We start from the raw sequence: 20,114 nt of genomic DNA, 5'->3' as shown, positions 1-20,114 counted from the left end.
CGCCTCTCCCTGGGGGAAGCCATTTTGAAGCGGGTGGTGGCCGGAAAGGCCCAAACTTCCTCCTCGTCCCGAGTTCGGGAGCGAGTCGTGCCCTCCCCTGAGGGCGGGGAGAGACGCGCGGGCGAGGCGGAGACAGCAAGTATAGAAGACGCCCAGGTCCGTCCCCTTTTCTGTGGAATCTGAGCCTTCGCAGGTTTTGCTTCCCCACTCTAGAACCGGGTAAGTGGTTTTAAAGAAAGTCCCCTTTACTTGTTCAGGCAGCGGATCTCCCCGCCGCTCGTCCACAAAGGAGCTGCGTTTGATTGGGGTCGCGCTCTTGTGCCGCGTTCTGTCCTGGAGAATGTGAAAAAGGAGCTCGTGGCCGAAGACCTTTCCCTCTAGGGGCTGCTAATTCCTCATCCGTAAATCACGCAGGGACTTTCACTTGCGGGCCGCGAGCTCCCAGCCCTGGTCTCCAGTGAGATCTGCGTTTCGGCTGCACCCCGCAGGCCGCCGCGGGCTCCGCGGGCTCCGCTCCCGCCGCCAGGCCTGGGCTTGGGCGTTCCTGCTGCAGCCGGCGTCGGCCGCGGGCCCTGCGCACAGCCCCGCGGGGGGAAACAGGCTTCTCCTCTGCCGTTCCCGCGGCTGCGGGGCTCTGGAGCTCCACCCGCCCGGTCTTAAGTCGCCTCTGCCATCAGAGGTGCTGTCTTACTTTTGGAGAGAAATGCCTATTTTCTTTGACCCGCCCACCCACCCACCCCGGTGACCCCCACCTAGAATAATTTTCAAAGGAAAAAAAAAAATGACAAAACACCGCGTCAACACATCGTTAAATGCTCACTTAGTTCCAAGATGAGGCTTGACCAGAGAATGCGTTCATGATTGAACTATTTAAAGGCTCAAGTTTGGACTGGTAATGGAAAAGTTGTGCGATTGCCGCTGAGGCCACTGGCACGCTGCATGTTAAGTCTGGTCAGCATCAGCAAATCCCACTGAGCTCTTCCCGAGCACGGGAGCGCTGCCGGCCTAGTTCCACCCAATCTTTACATCCAAGAACCTGGAGGGGTTTAGAATTATCTATTCATCTCCTCCTCCACCACCCCCTCTTATCAGAAGTGGGCACCGAGATCCAGACCAGGGAAGTGACCTGACAAGGTCACCCAGCCAGGAAGAGACTTTTCTTAGGCTACTTTTAATTTTTTGGTTTTTTTACATTTCTGGCTTAAGGCTAAAAAAAAAGGCTTACGTGAGTCATTCTTGATCAGCAGCAGCACATTTCGTAATGATGATTCTCTTTCCAAGTTCTTATTTTGTTATGTCTTGCTAGAAATTCTTACTTAATTTTACTTATGCTCTTCTCTCATAAGTGCCCTTGCTATGCCTTTGTGACTTGATTTCTTCATTCTATATTGAAATATAGTTCTAACATTTTCCCTGTCCCTTTAGTTTTTATTTAAACCAAACAGATTGAAACAGAGCATAGAGAAGATCACTGTTTGAGGAGGAATTTTAAATTCTGTATTTCCTAGATTTCCAAAGTATGCTTGGCAGCTTTTTATAGGTCAAAAGTACAACCAAAAATTAAACCAGGTCCTCTAATTTAAAGTTTATACTTGATAAATAGAAAAATCTATTTAAAAACACTAGCAAGGTGGCAGGCCTGCTGACACACAAATTATTTCGTCTGAATAATAGAGCGTATTGCATGCTGGGCATGCTGTGAAGCACTCACACCCTGCGCTGTTGCAGTTAATCTTCACAAGGATCCTATGCTAGGGAGTACTGGCCCCATTTTACAGATAAGGAAATTATTAGTTTTCCTAATAGAATCTTGTCCTGTGTATCACTACTGGATCCCCCTAACTTACAGACATTTGGAAAATTTCACACTCTGAGCAGATGCCTTAATCATAAAATATGTAATCCTACCTGCAAGTTAGTTGAATTTTAAGAAGTTAAAGGATCTTCTGTGCCAACATTTCAAAGGGTAAGATGAAAAGGATTGTACAGTAAGGGTACATCACCAATCAACATTTAAGATAGAGGACTTGGATTCTAGCTCTGCTTCTGTGTGACCCTGGTGAGTCTCTTACCCTCTTGGGATGTTTTCTCATCCATAACATGGATGGTGATTTTATTTCCATTTCTGCATACAATTAAATGGTTGCTTTTCTACCTATTGTGAAAATAATTATACCAGTGGACATAAAAGATGTGCTTTTTCGAAGAAATCAGGTATTGGGTTTAAGAATTATAATTACAGGGGCGCCTGGGTGGCTCAGTTGGTTAAGCGACTGCCTTCGGCTCAGGTCATGATCCTGGAGTCCCGGGATCGAGTCCCGCATCGGGCTCCCTGCTTGGCAGGGAGTCTGCTTCTCCCTCTGACCCTACCCCCTCTCATGCTCTCTCTCTCTCTCTCTCATTCTCGCTCTCAAATAAATAAATAAAATCTTAAAAAAAAAAAAAAAGAATTATAATTACAATTTGTGTGTTGTATTATTTCTTTTTATTATTCCTTTTGACGTATCACCTTATGTGTTATGTATTATGAAGCAGATGATGATCCTATGGGTAGTTGAGGGGGTTTTCAAAGGCAGTTTGTACAGATTGAAGCCTGATCGATCATAGTGGCAAAGACTCAGTGGGAAATAAGATGGACAGAAGCAAAGTAGAAGACAGCGCTGTCAAGGTTATACCTGGTCTCCTTACATGCTCGGTAGGATAAGATGATAGTACTAGGCAAGGCAGCAGGGTGTTCTAAATCCTGTATTAAGGATGAGAATCCTCCTTCCTTTGTTCTTTTCTCCCAACTTAGCAGATATCAAAATGTAGGGGGAAATGTATGTGTTAGATAATTTTGACAGATCCTATTTTGGGATAATTTTCCTTTTATTACCACTACAGTTCTTTGAGGATAATAATGATGTCTGTTGGTGAAAAGGTAGATGCAAGTGCTTGAAAGAAATAAATAGGAAGTAGGTAGAAAGTGGAAAAGGAGCTGCAGATCTTAACGTGGTGTGTGTAGCTGTGTGAAAGAATGAGAGCACAGAGTGAACAGGAGCTAGGAGAGGGGCTGGGGCATTTTCTCTTTGCCCTTTGTGTTCTCTGGGGTTAGCACAGGGCCTCGCTTACAGTTAATGTTCAAAAAATACATGTTGAATGAATAACAACCAATATTTAATATTAATGTTTTGCTTAAATGATTCTCCAGACTGAATCCTTTGAGGCCAGGGTCTTGTTTTTATAATCTGAGTCCTGTAAATATTGTTATGTAAAATCAAAAGTGATTATGGAATTATAGAATCAAGAGTATTTTAATGAATAAGAAATTGAAAAGGAGAAAAGAGATGGGAAGGGAATCATGATATCTACTATATATAGGAGTGAACATCTGCCAGGTTTAATGCTTGATGCTTGCTCTGTCTCTAGCACAGTAACCCTGAGTGGGAGCCCAGTTTTCAGATGAAGAAGCTCAACAAAGGTGACTGCCTTGCCCAAGGCCATTTGGCTAGTAAATTGATAGAGCCGGAATTCATACTGAAAGCTGTCAGATTCCAAAACCTGTACTCTTTCTGTAACACCATGCTGGCAACAAAAAGGGAAAAGAAAGCTGTGTTCTTATTTCCAGAATGAAAAACTCTGAGCTGGGCAACCTTGGTTTTGTTGTTGTTGTGTTGTTTCTGTTTTACTGTCTTTATACTTTCACTTTCTTGTCTAAGAAATACCCAGCCTGAGTGAAGAGCTAGATCGAAATTCAGTAGTGAGACTGTTGGCAGGTATGGGGGGAGCTGCCTTTTCCCAGTCCTCACACCACACAGGTGTCACCCTCAGGGACTGCCCAGCTGCTCTACAGTGACCTTAGGTTTATGTCTTCTGCCTGCTTCTGCCCCCTTGTATTTGAGGACAGAAAGGTTAACTGTAAATGACCCTTGTAATTTATAAAAGATTACATACAAAGCAGTGTTTTTAGTTTTTAATGTTTTCCTCCTTTGTTAAAATGAATGAACTTCATAAAGCTAAGTGTTCACCATTGATAAATCTCAAAAAATGTTGAGAAGAAAAAGCAAGTTGCAGAATTAAGTACAGTATGATCCAATCTAAATAAAGTTTGAGAACATGCAACACATGGCACATATTGTTGAATGAAGTAGTGATATGACATCATGCATGGGAATGATGAGCTCTGAGTTTATGGTAATAATCACCTCTTAAAAGTGCGGGCCAGAAATGGGCTTGGGGATGGGTACAGAAGGCTTCAGTTATATCTATAATGTTCTAGGTTTTTAAGATGTTAAGATTTATTAAAGCAGGGTGGCAGGTAAATGTGTTCATTATATTCTTTATGTTTCTCTCTATATTTGAAGTATTTCATAATCTAATAGGTCTATTTCTCTAATGTTAATAAAACTTAACAAATTTCTAAGATGTGGCAGCACAAACTTGCACAAAAAGAAACCTAAGATACTGTATCATGCTATGTCTAGCCAGATGTTTTTGTTTGCATGTTTGATTCCCTTGTGGAAGGCACTGAATCCCTACAGGAAGTAATATCAAGTATTTTGCTTTGTAGCTGAAGGATTTGTAAGATGAAAGGCCCTTAAACATGAAATGAGATCTGTGTAAGCTCATGATTTAAATTGTTGTTTGAAAAATTGTTTGATCTGCCTCCTCCAGGGGAAAAAACATAGTGATATAGCCTAGATACCATATGACAGAACATTATTTTTTTCCTTGGTGTCTAGATCACCATGGCGACTGGACAGAAGTTGATGAGAGCGATTCGAGTTTTTGAATTTGGTGGACCAGAAGTGCTGAAACTCCAGTCGGATATTGCAGTACCAATTCCAAAAGACCATCAGGTGGAAATAATTGCATAAAAACAGACAGTAATTACACTGAGTGTGAGTCTCCAGCACATCAGGTTAATGTTCAAAAGAAGCAGACTCACAATAATTCGTAGAGACATTGAATTAGGACAAAGTTTATACTGATGATACATGTGCGCTCTGACAAAGAGAGTATAGTTATAACAGTGAGGTAGAGCTATAAAAAGGAAAAATATCTTGCTATAAGAACATTTTTGAGGCTGAGGATCATCTGTGCAGTGCCATAATTGAATTTTTCTGCATGGAGTCGTAAGTAGTTTTGAACAAGTTATTCTGTTACACACTTTCATGATTTCTATTTTGTGCACAGTAGGAAAATGGTTTTCTTCTGCATACATGCCCTTCTATATGTGATTTAAGAGAATTTAAATGAAGAGTTTAATCATTTCTGGTGACTTTAACGATATACTTTCTCATTAAAAATTATGTATCTTTATTACCACACCTTCCATGACTCCCAAGTCTCATTTCCTTAACGAACCTTGAACCTCCTGAGAGTTTTTACAATTTGGCCATAACCTAACTTTAGAGATTCATTTCTTATTGTTCCTTTTCAATAGACTGTGCTGTAACAAGCAGCATTATCTGGTTTCCCCAAGAGGCCCTTTTATTCCTTCTCATACTATTCCTTCTACCTGAGATACCCTTTTCTCCCATTCTGAAAGAATATCTACTCTCCTTTTACGGCCTAGCTCAAATACCACTTTCTTTGTAAGGCCTTCTCTTACTCCTACGGCAAAAGTAATCATTATATATTAAGTAAGGTAAAATTAGCTTCTGTGGTAGATGTAACCTCAAAATCTCAGTGGTTCAACAATAGAAAATTACTTCTCATTCACTAAATTCCAGAATTCTAAAACATCGGTGGGTAACTCTCAAAGAGTGATTTGTGGACGTAGCCTTCTTCCATCATGTGGCTCTGCCACCTTCAACACCTCTGTCTTCTGGGGTCACTTCTTTAAAAGGGTGGAGGCACAGTGTGGATTGCCTAGAACATCTTTAATGGCCCTGACAGTGACTCTGATCACTGTTGTTCACATTCTGTTGGCTAAAACTCAATCATAGGGCACCAAGAAATAATATTCTTCCTATGTACCCAGGAGGAGGAAGAATTAGATTTGATGAGCCCATAGAGGTTTGTGCCACACATCCTCTCAAGTACTTCCACTACTATTTTCCCAAAATGTTCTTAATATAGCACATAATAAGCCTTTCTGTCTTATCTTTTTTATGTATATGTTGGTTTGCAAAACTAATGTGAGTCCGTTGAAGGTGAGGTTTTCCCCTCCATTTTTATAATTCCCATAATCAGTGGAGTCCTAGCATAACGCTGAATGAATGCCTAAATGTTCCGTGTGAACGAAAATATGTTGTCATTGCAGGTTCTGATCAAAGTCCACGCATGTGGTGTAAATCCAGTGGAAACGTATATTCGTTCTGGTACTTACAGCAGGAAACCACTCTTACCCTATACTCCTGGGTCAGATGTGGCTGGCGTAATAGAAGCCGTTGGAGATAACGTATCCACTTTCAAGGTATTACATTTTAAATTATTTCCATTTTGGCTTAATATTTTTTTTCAAATTTTTTAACATGGCTTTTAAAATGTGTTGTTATTTAAGTCTTTAAAAGGCCCCGTTACAGATTAAGGAGTGCACTTGCTGTGATGAGCACTGGGTGTTGTATGGAAGTGTTGAATCACTAGATTGTACACCTGAAACTAATATTACACTGTCTGTTAATGAACTGGAATTTAAATAAAAACTTAAAAAAAATGAAAGGCCCCATTACACAATTTCTGCCACTTGGGGGACTCCTCTATTCAAAAAAAGAGATTGCCTTTTATCTGGAGGTCTTCCTTGTTTCCATTGTTGGGGACAAGTGCTGGGTAAATTCGTTACCTTCACATCCTCACAGAATTCAACTGTGATCCTTTTGATGTAGCAGAAATATGTAAGGACAGAAAATAGGCAAGGAAATTATACTATTTCCTAACTCTCAGTAATACACAAACCAACATAATGTTTGATTCCTTTTATAAATTTAGTTTCATAAGATAAAGGGAAGGCCAATTCTTTTGAATAATAAGTAAAAGATGAAAAAAATGCCAGGTCAACTATACATTTTTAGAGCTCTGCCTCAGATCAAGGTGACTGAGTCAATAAAAATGTTACGATAGGGGCTTTTGTTATTTATATGCCAAAAGGAATCTAAAACATGGATAGTATATTCATGTTTTAGCATCTTTCCTCATAATTCCTTGATCTGCTCCACTTTGGCAGCACATTTACCAAAATTGGACTGAGACAGAGAAGGTTAACGTGGCCTCTGCACAGGAAGACCATCCGATTCCTACAGCGTTGCTCTCCTCAGCCTGTGGCGGTCTGGCTTCTGCCCCCATAGCTCCACGGAAACATTCTTGCTAATGTCACTAATGGCCTCTCCATTGCTGGAGTTAATGGGCCCTTTTATGTCATTATCTCTCTTGACTTCTTGGTGACATTTGACACTCTCAGCCGCTTTTTCTTAAAAAAAAATTTTTTTTTTTCTTCAGCTTCTATGACATCATTTTTCCTGTCCTCTTCCCCACTTCCTCCTAGGCATTGTTTTTCAAGCTGCTTTTTCTCGGGATGCTCCTCAAATTTCAGTGTTGCCCAGTGTTCTCAGTCCTCTTTACACTTCGGCATTCTGTGCCTTCTTCACGATGACCCCACGGTTGCCAGGATCACATGTGACATCTTAGAATTTTCCACCAAGCTGTGGACCTGTGCTGTCTAATAAGGTGCATACCCCATGCTCTTCCTTCTCTGTCTTTGCTCATATTGGTTCTTCTGCTTGGCAGAATGAAACTGAAACTTACAAACATAGGTGCGGGGGCTTTTACCCTCCAGCTTTAGTTCCTTTTCATTTTATCTCTGAAACTATTACCTTCCATATATTAGACTACTTACTCATTGGGCACAAATGCTAGCGGTTTCTCAGCATTTATTCCTGCCACTGTTCCTTTGTTTACTTTGTTCCCTTCACTCATAATGACTGTTGTCAGTTCTAGTTTTCAAAATCTTGTCCAATTCCTCAAGGCCTACCTTAAATATTGGCTTCTCAGTGAAGCTATTTTTGATTCCTTCAACTTAGAAATAATTCCTTTCTTTTCCTGGTTACTTATCTTCGATGGTTCATCATGTTTTCTTGCATTGTAGTTATTCCTATCCTTTCCTTTTCTCTCTTCTTAGGGTTTAGGATGCTTTCAATGGGGGAAGTTGTTTTGTTATTAATATCCATCACAGAACTCAAAGTCCTGCTTTCCGTAATGAATTCTTAGAACATGTTTGAATTATATTGCAATCTGTGCAACATCTTTTTAAGCTATTAAGGCAGGATTAATCTTAACACAGTCATATTTGACCATTTGCACGTGGCACTGTTAAGCAGGGATGAGTCTCTGACTGCTGGATGGATGCCTTTTGAATCTTTTTTGTTTCTATCCCACAACATAGTGCTATTACTTTTTTAGATCTTTTTTTTGGGGGGGGGCAATTGAATAATCCTGAAAGTTCTTGCCTTAATATTTTGCTTATTCCAAGGAATATTTAATTTTTTTCCAGAAAGAAGAGTTCGGGCAGGTGTTTGTAGTAGACAGTCTGATTTCCCTGGCATGCAGGTCACATTGGGCAGGCTCTAAGTCTTGCATCGTGCCTTACCTCACTCTCGGTTATGCGTCTGCTTTTCAATAGCCAGGACCCAGCAGAGTTTCCTGAGAGTTTACTGTGTTTCTGATGCTGTAACAAGTGAAGAAGCCTGTCCCAGCTCATCTTGCTGTCAGGATTCAGCCATAGTTTCCTGTTCTTGGTGTATGCATAAAAAATGAGGGAAAGAATGCAGGGGTGAAGAAACCCAGGGGACGGATTTAGAACACGTATTTGGTGTGTGGAAGAAACCTTACATTTTATTTGTTTCTTCTTCCTAGTATTTCGGAGAAAAAAATTGTTGTATTAACTGTCATTTACTAACTGCTTAATCTGAGCAAATTATTGAACTTCTTTGTCCCTCAGTTTCCTCATTTGTATAGTGGAATTAATCTAAAGTGGTGATAAGAAAAGTACTTACCTCATAGGCTCTTGAGAAGATCAAATTAGACAATACTCATTAGACTCCTAATACAGTGTCTTGCACAGTAAGCTCTCTCGATAAAGGCGATAAAGGTTAGTTGTCTTCTCATTATACCATTCTGGAGGTTCTCTTTCCTTTCCTTTCCTTTTTTTTTTTCCTATTTTCCTTGAGTTTTCTTCTTCTTGGTTTCTATTAATAAAACCTTTAAAAATGTTCAATATGCAGAAGATAGTTTTATGAGACCCTAAGATGTAGAAAACAATACATAAATACTTATTTGTTGTTATAAAAATTGCATTGTAAAGAATTATACCCATTGACATCATTTTTAATCCCTGGTGCATTTATTGCTTTCCCTAGAAAGGTGACAGAGTTTTCACTACCAGCACCATCTCTGGGGGCTACGCCGAGTATGCCCTCGCAGCAGATCACAGTGTTTACACACTGCCAGAAAAACTGGACTTTCAGCAAGGAGCTGCCATCGGCATTCCATATTTTACTGCTTATAGAGCTCTGCTCCACAGGTAACGACACACACGGTCGGTCATAGAGCCGGTATCGCCTGCCTTCCTATCACGCATCCATATATCTCTCCTATGCGGTTACTATTTAGTTACCATTAAGCATTTATGGAGTGGAAACTGTGCTAATTTGGAAGATTATTTTAATCACTGGGGATACAAAGAAGAGCAAAATGCTGTCTTTGTCTTTAAGATGCTGACAGTCTAGTAAGAGAGACAGACATAAGAGTTATAATGTTTTTTTTTTTTTCCCCAGGGCTCCTTTTTTTTTTTAAGATTGTATTTATTTATTTGAGAGAGAATGAGAGACAGAGAGCACGAGAGGGAAGAGGGTCAGAGGGAGAAGCAGACTCCCTGCCGAGCAGGTAGCCCGATGCGGGACTCGATCCCGGGACTCCAGGATCATGACCTGAGCCGAAGGCAGTCGCTTAACCAACCGAGCCACCCAGGCGCCCAAGAGTTATAATATTGATGTATAATGTGGAAAGTACAGTGGTGTAGATGTGCATAGGGATTTATGGGATCATAAGGGATGTAACAGTGGTGATGAGATAGGGCTTCCTGCCAAGATGTAAGGCTTGGATTATTTTAAAGTCATGGTTCAAAAAATCTTGTTATCCAGCCCTAGAAACTAATTGCTGCAATTTAAAAATACCATGTAGGGCCCTACCCTAGACCCACTGGTCAGTCTCCATGGCTGGGATCTGACAATTTTTATATATATACATACATATATATATATACACACACACACACACACATATATATATATATATATATATATATAAAATTTTTTTTAAAGATTTGATTTTTAAGTAATCTCTGTAGCCAGCATGGGGCTTGAACTCACAACCCCAAGATCAAGAGTCACATGTTCCACCAACTGAGCCAGCCAGGCGCCCCTCTGAAAATATGTACTTTAAGCAGGGAGTTATCTTGGGGAAGGATAGCTGGGAGGGGAGAGGAAATTCTAGACAATGGGAATAGCCTGGTGTCGGAGGGGGGAGAATCATGATATTTAAGGAGAGCTATAGCAATTTGGTTTTGTTGGATAAAAGATTACAAGGCAAAGAGTGGCATAGAATTAGGTTGGAATATAGTAATCTTTTAATAAATATTAGCTGTCACATGAAATAGGTAGGTTTCAGATTGTAAAAAGCAAGATGATAGAGCTCACACACTGTTCCGTAAGGGATTGGGGGTCATGAAATGTTCAATTCAGGAGAGTGATACTGTTATATGAGTGTTTTATTAAGATCACCTATCAGTATGTGAAGGATGGATTTGATGACAGGAGTGGAGAAGGAGATGGGTGAGTCTTATACGAGTATCCTTTAGGCAAAATACCTAAGGGCCAGAGCAAAAGCCATGGTAGAAAAGGTGGAAGGGAAAGGACAACTATTAGAGGGTAAAATCAGGTGTGTTTGGTGCCTGTTTGCATGTGGAGAATGAGAGAGAAGATGAACTTACGGATACTTCTAGCTCTTTAGGTTGGTAAATGTTTAACTATGACAAAGAAAAGAAGGAAAAAGTTTCAAAGGGAAGCTTGGTCCAGTTTTGGAGTTGAAACCAAGATAGGCGTCATGATGGAAAAGACCAGCAACCTGTTGTGTGAAAGAATCTGAAGCCTGAAGGGTAAAGATGTCAACATGGGGTTATCAGCCTGTGGGTGGGAGTTGACAAGATGAAAGTGACTGAAAGCCTTCAGGGAGTGAAGAACAGTGGAGTGAGAATAGAAAGTTAGAGAAAATCAGCATGGAGGAGTATAGTCAGAGGTAGGGGACAGAGTCCTAAGAGACCAAAGGGAGCGTTTGCCAAAGCCAAGGTCATGGTGTCTGTTAAACACCTGTTAAGTTCATGGTCCTTGAAGACAGAAAGACTTGTTACTGGACTGTCTTCTCCTACTACCAGCCATATGACCGTGGTCCAGTTACTTCCCTGTCTCAGCTGTAGTTTAGTGGTTTGAAAAACATGAATATTAATAGCACCTCCTTCCTAGGGGTGTGGTGAGAATTCAGTGAAGTCATACCTGTGAATCTCAGTGCAGACCCTGGCACAGAGTAAGTACTCCATCGTCGGTGTTGGTGGTGTTAGGGGCAGTGGTTGATGTTGCTACTAAGAAGGGAAGCTAGCTGTCAAATGCAGCAGTGAGGTGTGTTTGGAAAAAAAAAGAACAGTTAGGATTAGCAATTAGGAGGTGATTGGTGACTTGAGTCTAGGTCACTTTCCCAGTAGAGCGGCGGGACAGAAGCTTGATTGGGCTGAGGAAGGAGGTGGAATTGGGTTCCTTGAATGGAGATAAGGAGGAGGAAGTAGAAGAGTACTCGGGAGTTTGTGGGGACAAAAGGTTGGACGGGAGCTGAATATGTTTATAGCTGAGGAAAGATCTAGCAGAGGGAGCGACGGAAGGTTTGGAAGAGAGGGTGGAGTGGCAGATGGTGGGATGGAAAGAAGTAGGACGTGTGGAGAGATTGGCCTCAGATATTAAAGGACATCTTGTCTGCTAAGCCCAGAAGAGGTAAAGATGGTATAACTATGGAAAAATGTGTGGGTAGAGAGGTGGAGTGTTGAAGGAACTCATATGAGATTGCCTCACTTTTCATAATTAAATGGGAGGCAAAGTAATCTTTTGAGAATCAGAACGGAAGTGGCACCAAAGTGCATGGGCACGTGATCTTTTTTTTTTTTTTAATAGTACTTTGCCCTTTGGGTAGATTATCAAGGAAGTTGGATTTTAACATTAATCCAGGGCTGGAATGTTAGTGACAGAATGGAGTAGCATGAAGGAAATGAGAGCACAGGAGAGGAAGAGAGAGGAGCCGGGGTAACCTGCTATGGGGTCCTGGCTGGCTAGTTCAGGAAATGGGGCAGGAGCAACAAGTAGGCAGAAATTGAGCAATCCAGAGATGGTAATCTCTGGGAAGTTGGAGAAAAGATTTTGAGAGAATATGGGCTTGCAGAATTAGGATAGGAGATTACTGTCATAACACTGGTTATTAGGGTCTGATATTTCTCTAGTAGAGTGTTTGGGGGTGGTTACCAGGTTCCGCCTTGGGAGAGAGTGGCTAAAGGGGAGAATTCAGGAATTCTTGTGATTCAAGATTTTCTTCCCAGAGAATGTTGAAATCTTTTAGATTAGGGCCGGTTTTGGCGTGGAAGAGAAAGCCAGGTACTAATGTGCCAGGTACTAATCTTCAGTGACTGGGAGGAAGTCTGGAACAACAGCATGGAAGGCCAGGCCAAGGCTCGAGCCCCTGCCATGAGCCCCCAGGGGAGCTGACTATATTAGTCAGGGTTGTCCAGAGGAACAGAACAACAGAATGTATATGTACATATGTACGTATTACATACATACATACATATACAGAGAGAGAGAGAGATTGATTTGTGGAGGCTTGGTAAGTTTAAAGTCTGATAGGGTAAACTGGCACGCTGGAGACCCAGGAAAGAGTTGCAGTTTGAGTTCAAAGGCAGTCTACTGGCAAAATCACTTCTTGTTCCAGAAGTCAGTTTTTGTTCTTTTAAGGCTTTCAGCTGATTGGATGAGGCCCTCCACAGAGACATCCAGAATAATGTTTAACCAAATTCTGGCCCCATGGCCCAGCCAAGCTGACACAAAAATTAACCATCACAATGACTCTGTGCAAGGGTAGAAGGATCATAGCAGTGGGGTCCGAGAGAGGGTTAGCTTGCTTTTTCACCCTCCACCCCAGGCCCAGTGGTTTAGGAGAATGTGCTCTTAGTGTTTGAGGGGTTGTCTGTAAGATTCTTAAAAGAACCATTACTGGGAAAAGTATTTCATATGCCATAGTATGACATCAGTAATCCTATTCCCTTACATTCATATTTTACTTTTTAAAATCTCAAAGTGTTTGGTAATAGTTTATCATTTAGACTCTCCATTTAACTCACTGCCCTCAGTCCCCTTACCTCTAAACAAGAGTATTGGAAGAAGCTTCGTTTACTGCTCGTGATTGCTATTTGTCAGCTCTTGGCACGCAGCCTTAAGCATGACTCTGGGTCACTGTGTTCTTACTCCCAGATTGAACATAATGTCTGTACAGTGTGGCCACCCCCAGTATTTTAGGAAGTAAGAGATCCTCCCCGAGAGTCCGATCTGGATCACAGAACAGCTGCTGGATTGGGACATTAGCACTTGTCCATCTGGAATAATAAAGCATCTCCTGTCTGTCTTGCTGCCTGTGCCTTATTTTCGGTATAATGGAAAAGTAGTCAGATGAACCAGAAGTAGAAAGAATATGTCATCTTACCGGAGGATCTAGACATTTTTTGGTGTGACATGGAAACCTCTGTGACAGGATTGATCGTATTTCTTACCCTCGTAGCGCTGCTGACTCAGCATTGCTCTCTGAAATGTGGGCTTAGAGGCTGTACGACCTGATGTTCAAAGGCATAGAGAAGGAAAATGTTTTCTTAAATCATCTAACTTCTGCGTTTTCTTGGGCATTACCCTGGGTCACAGAACCGAGACTGGGCTATCATAAGCCTGTTTTGAGACACTTTCTGTAGGAATGAACGAGAGACTCCCGTTCCTCTAGGTTCAGCTCTTTCACTTCACGTGCCTCCAAAAACTGTAGCCTCCCAGAAGGAAGGTAGCACCCTGATGTGCTACCAGCATCCAGCACTGTGCCTGGCACATAATAGGTTCCCATTAAACGTTTGTTGAACGAACAAATGAATTTCATGTTTTCTTTCGTCTATGGCCCTGTAGAACCCTCATTTGATCCTGTGAAGCTTGGAGAATATTTTGGGCTGTAGAGCAGAATGAGTTTCCTGTTTGGGGACGCGTTAGCTGAACTGAGGGTAGAATTTCCTTAAGAAGAATGACAAACACCTGAGCTTCATTACCTTCAACTTGAGGTGATGAACCCTTGTCTTGTTTTGCAGTGCCCGTGTGAAAGCTGGAGAAAGTGTGCTGGTTCATGGGGCTAGCGGAGGAGTAAGTATTTCTTTATTTTTAAGTTTATGTTTAAAGGAGCTTATGTGTGTGGGTTTCACATTATATTTCTTTTCAGTCATTTTTTTTTTTTTAAAGATTTTATTTATTTATTCATGAGAGACAGAGAGAGAGAGAGGCAGAGGGAGAAGCAGGCTCCCAAGGAGCAGGGAGCCCGATGTGGGACTCGATCCCAGGACCCTGGGATCATGACCTGAGCCGAAGGCAGACGCTCAACCATCTGAGCCACCCAGGCGCCCATCTTTTCAGTCATTTTTAAAAGTCATGTTAATAAATATGGTCAATACTTGTAGTCAGTACATATATTCCTTTTTGTAGTAAAGCTTCTTTAAATGCTGTCTTCTGAAGGTGATTCCTTGTCATGAGTTTAGCATTTCTTGGTTAATACATTCAGCAGATCACCCCATTAAAAATGTCTGTATTAGGTTTTCCACCTGTGTCAGGTGCAGGCCAAAATAAACTGGCTTTGTTTTTGCCTTCAAGTAGCATATGTTGTAAGAGTATTTATTTGGAATTTTAAACAGTTTTTTAAAGTTAATATTAATTCCATATTCCCTTAGCTAAGGAAACTAAGGCTCATTAAAGCTTTACCTGTGTTGCCCCAGACAGCACTGCAAAGCCACATTGTGAATTCTCAGACCCTTCTATCTCCCTTCCACTGCTTGCCTGCTGCGCTTTGAGGACATTCATGGAGTGCACGGTGTACAGCTGTCTCCTTAACACCACAACCCATGGCTTAAATGCTAATGGGGAGGGGGGAGGGACTGAGAACTTTAAAATAAGCCCTTCAGTGAAAAACCCAACACAGGGCTGTCAGAAGCTTCTTCAAGAAACCGGCTGTCAATCTGCCTCTGAGGAGCTTAGAGGAAAAGTTAGAGCTCTGAGGTTGGAATTTAACAAGAAATCCACATGACCTCTATCCTGCATGTAGAGGCTTTAGAAATTTTGGAGATGAGATTTCATGTTTTTTAAAATACAGGGCCTGGGGCTAGATGGCTCACCTTGAGGAAGCTGGTTAACCCTTTCAGAGCACTGTGTATTCCGCAGAGTAGTTGAAAGGAGTAGCCTGTCAAATGGCACTGGAATGGTTCTGGAATAATGAGTGGCATCCTAAAAATGTGAATTTACCTCTAAAGGTGGCCAGGGACTACAGAGCGTTCAGCCCATTGTGTTTCTGTTACCTTAAATAGATGAAGCACAAGGTTCCACACTTAGCCTCCTGTCTACCTCAAATAGATCAATTCTGAAGGATTTCACAGATCAGAGTATTTACTAAAAAGACTAAGATTGTCTTTTTGGGGCTTGAGAAAATATGACAGATATGCCTTGTCAAAAATTCCCATTGCTTAGCTTCACCAAAGAGGCTATTTTTGGGTTAAATTAAATTTAACCCAAAATAACTAAATGATCTGTCAAACTTCCATTTATTTAAATTGCTTTGGCTTTCAGAGAGCTAACCTGGTGCTCTGTATAAAAGGGAGAGGTTTCAGTAGGAAGGGCAGAGAAGAATTTAAAGAAAATCTCTTTTTATTCCCTTTACCCTCTTGTAAAAAGCCCAGTCACTTCACCATGATTTTTTTAATTTTTTTTTTTTTTTTTTAAGGCAAAATCCACACTGTTCTCTGAGCTGGCTGAGTTTGTTAAATCCTTGGCTGGCAGGGATAGGCTGGTGGCCTGGTGTGAGAAGCGCTTCTGATCCTCCCTGCCCTACTAGAGGGAAATAGTACTGGGTTTTGTCTTGCTTCTGTTTGTACTTTCTGTCCTCATTTAATTCAAATTCCTCTGGGATTATATTGTGTATTTAAAATGGTGTGGAATTTATGAACACAGCTGTTATCCAGATATGTTGGTGGGGAGTGCCCTATTTTAGTGTCAGCAAAGTAAATAGAAGAACAATAATTGACACATAATGGTATATAATCTATTGAAGTACTGTTCCTGGTATAATTGTTGACAAGAAGGGCATAAACAGTACTTTCAGAATAGCTATTAAATGCCTCTTTAGAGCAGAAGGAGATATATTTGCATTAAATCTTTAGTTTACATGTAGTTTTATTAGAGGCCTTTTTTTTTTTTTAAAGTAGCAAAAATCAATAGTGCTAACTCCATAGTATTTTGTGGAGTTGAATGTCTCTCTGACTCATGAGACCGTGAGTCCTGGGCGTTTGTTTGTTTGTTTTGGTTAAATCAAACAAATCCCTGCCAAAACCCAACTGAGTTCAGGCTCATCACTCCCATATGCCATACAATCTTTAAAGTCTATTTCAGACCTGGGAGTCTGTGATTCTGTTACAATTTTAATCAGTTTCTATCATCATTTTTCATTTTAATTCTTTTCAATCCATAATGATTTTACCTTCCTCTAAATCATTGGTTATCAATGGGGGTGGTTTGGCATCACCTCCTCCCCCTTGAACATTTGGGGCAGTGTCTGGGGACATTATTGGTTGTCACTGGGTGGAGGGGTTCTGGTGTCTAGTAGATAAATACCAGACATGCTGCTAAACATCCTTCAAAGCACAGGATAGCCCCCGCAACGTAGAATTGTCCAGCCCCAAATGTCAGTAGTGCTAAGTTTGAGAAACCCTGCTCTAAATGTATGTGACACTTACCTGTACCGTTCATGTGGCATGTAACCAAACATAGATTTCCTAGTATTGCAATTTAAATAACTGTTTTTATCTATATTCCTTATATGCTTTTATTTCTCCTTTACCCTAAGTACATTTATTTAGTGATCTAGTGATTTCATGCAATCCGTGGCTTTATTTTCTTACTTTTTTTTTTTAAAGGTTTTATTTATTTATTTGACAGAGAGAGATAGCGAGAGCAGGAACACAAGCAGGGGGAGTGGGAGAGGGAGAAGCAGGCTTCCCGCCGAGCAGGGAGCCCGATGCAGGGCTCGATCCCAGGACCCTGGGATCATGACCTGAGCCGAAGGCAGACATTTAATGACTGAGCCACCCAGGCGCCCCCAATTCATGGCTTTAAATACCAACTATAAAGTGATGAATCTCAAATTTATATTTCCAACTCTGGATGCTCCCAAGTCCATTAGCGTATTTAGCTAATTACTGCACATCCTCAGTTAAGTGAGCAAATACAGCTCAGCATTTTCAAAGTGAATTCCTGCAAGGCCCTGCATGCCCCTCTGCCCGCATCTTGCACTATCTCCCATGTACCCTGCTGTCAAGCCACGCTGACCCTCTTTCAGTCCTTTGAATGCCCCAAGCTCATTCCCATGTCACCAGGTGAGTCACAACCATTCTGCCTACAGCATTCTCCACCAGGCTTTCCAGATACTCACACGGCTCATCCCTCACTTCACTCAGGTCTTTCTTGGTGACCTCATTAGTCCCTCTCCCTATCTCCAATAGGCTAGGTTTTTTTTCATAGCACTTTTTCTTTTCTGAATGTACTTTATTCATTCATTTATTTGTTTGTGTGTTTATTATTTTCCCCCTTTTTCAGAATATAAGTTTCTTACATGAAGTACCATGCCTAGCACATAGTAAACACTCAGTAAATGGTCATCATATGGATGAATGGATTAATTTGCTCATATACCTATCTCTTCCACTTAAATGGTGTCACATTTGTCATTTAGCATTTTATATGTACTGTTAAAGTATGAAGTCAGTGAACAAGTTTTGAATATCTTTAAACCCCGTACCTTCTGCACAAAGTAGATGCTTAATAGTAAGCATTTTGATACCGTGGTTAAAAGCTCAAGCTCTACAGACTGAATTGGTCCAGCTCTGTGATTTGGCCGTGTTCCCATCTCTGTGACCTGGGCAAGTTACTTATATTTTATAAGCTTCAGTTTTCTCATCTATGGAATATGGACAATAATAATATCTACCTCCTAGGCTTATTGTGAGGCTAAAATAAAGCAATGGATGGAAAGTCTTTTGAGTGGTACCTGACACATTATAAGTGCTCAATAAAAGTTAGCTATTGTTGTTCTTATTTCTTCATTTAGGCTCGAAATTCCTTAAGGATAGGGTAGGACCTAGAAGAACCTTAAGTTTATTACATATATTTAATAAATATTTGCAGGGATGCAAAGAATCTAAAACTAGGCATTTATATTTTGTTTTTCAGGTTGGACTAGCAGCATGCCAAATTGCCAGAGCTTATGGCTTAAAGGTTTTGGGCACAGCTGGTACTGAAGAAGGACAAAACATTGTTTTGCAAAATGGAGCCCATGAAGTGTTCAATCACAGAGAACTCAATTATATTGATAAAATTAAGGTAAAATTATTCTACAATTTTATAAAAGTAAATTTTATTTCTTGGGAGACTTCCTTTTTTTGTAAGTTCTTTTTTCTTATCAACCACTCTCTTAAAGTTGTTCGCTTCTTTTTTTATGCCTATGTGTTTTACAGTTTTAATAAATTAAAAAGCAGAGATGTCTAATTTTCAAACCTTTACTCTCATCTGTCTTGTTTATGTTTATCAAATAAAACCTAGCCTTTCCAGAGTCTTATAGCTATAAAAATTGCTACTCTTTAATGTAGTCACATTTTAAGTAAAGTCATAGCTTTGTATTTAGAGCCCTGAGTTCTTTTTTTTTTTTAACATTTATTTAGTTTTGTTTTTTTGGGTTTTTTTAATCATTTAAATTCAGTTAACATATAGTGTATTATTGGTTTCAGAGGTACAGGTCTTTGATTCATCAGTCTTATATAATACCCAGTGCTCATTACATCACATGCCCTCCTTAATGTCCCTCACCTGGTTACCCCATCCCTCTACCCCTCTCCCCTCCAGCAACCCTCAGTTTTTTTCCTATGATTAAGAGTCTCTTATGGTTTGTCTCCCTCTCTGATTTCGTCTTCTTTTATTTTTTCCTCTCTTTCCCAATGATCCTCTGCCTTGTTTAAGTTCCACATATGAGTGAGATCATATGATAATTGTCTTTCTCTGACTGACTTACTTTGCTAAGCATAATACCCTCTAGTTCTATCCACGTCGTTGCAAATGGCAAGATTTCATTTTTGATTGCTGAGTAATATTCCATTATATATTTTATATATATATATAATATATACATCACATCTTTATCCATTCATCTATTGATGGATTTATTATTTATTTTAGAGATAGAGAGAGCGAGTATGGCAGGAGGAGTGGGAGGTGTAGAGGGAGAGGGACAGAGAAACTCAAGCACACTCCATGCTGAGTGTGGAGCAGGACATGGACCTCGATCTCATGACCCTGAGATCATAACCTGAGCTGAAACCAAGAGTCAGACACTTAAATGACTGCACCATCCAGGCACCCTCCTTTTACTTTTTTTGATATTTGTAGATATTGTGAAATGATCACCACAGTAAATCTCACTAACATCCATCACCATACATAGTCACAAAATTTTTTTCTTCTGATAAGAACTTTTAAGATCTACTGTTAGCAGCTTTTAGATCTGTGATACAGTATTTTTTTTTTTAAAGATTTTATTTATTTATTTGACAGAGAGAGACACAGCGAGAGAGGGAACACAAGCAGGGGGAGTGGGAGAGGGAGAAGCAGGCTCCCCGCAGAGCAGGGAGCCCGATGCGGAACTCGATCCCAGGACCCTGGGATCATGACCTGAGCTGAAGGCAGTCGCTTAACCAACTGAGCCACCCAGGCGCC

The 20,114-nt window shown here is 40.7% G+C and overlaps 1 protein-coding gene across 4 annotated transcripts; it reads left to right on the top strand.

The window, feature by feature from the left end:
- The first annotated feature begins 89 nt into the window (after window positions 1-89).
- CRYZ (crystallin zeta) lies at window positions 90-18,908 on the top strand. 4 transcript variants are annotated; one of them, XM_081818641.1, is made up of 6 exons: window positions 90-219; window positions 4,722-4,838; window positions 6,248-6,400; window positions 9,336-9,499; window positions 14,405-14,456; window positions 18,579-18,908. In XM_081818641.1, exons 2-6 carry the CDS (start codon window positions 4,728-4,730, stop codon window positions 18,891-18,893), a joined length of 795 nt encoding a protein of 264 aa, XP_081674767.1. In that variant the 5' UTR covers window positions 90-219; window positions 4,722-4,727; the 3' UTR covers window positions 18,894-18,908. The 4 variants fall into 4 exon arrangements, with proteins under 4 accessions (XP_081674767.1, XP_081674769.1, XP_081674768.1 ...); XM_081818642.1 differs by lacking the exon at window positions 90-219 and adding an exon at window positions 482-2,059; XM_081818643.1 differs by lacking the exon at window positions 6,248-6,400.
- The last annotated feature ends 1,206 nt before the right edge of the window (window positions 18,909-20,114 follow it).

This window comes from Leptonychotes weddellii, chromosome 4, assembly GCF_054177405.1.
Source record: "Leptonychotes weddellii isolate Sample4059 chromosome 4, ASM5417740v2, whole genome shotgun sequence".
Classification (NCBI taxonomy): Eukaryota; Metazoa; Chordata; class Mammalia; order Carnivora; family Phocidae; genus Leptonychotes; species Leptonychotes weddellii.
Note: the sequence above shows the minus strand (reverse complement) of the source record. Positions and strands in the feature narration are given on the sequence as shown.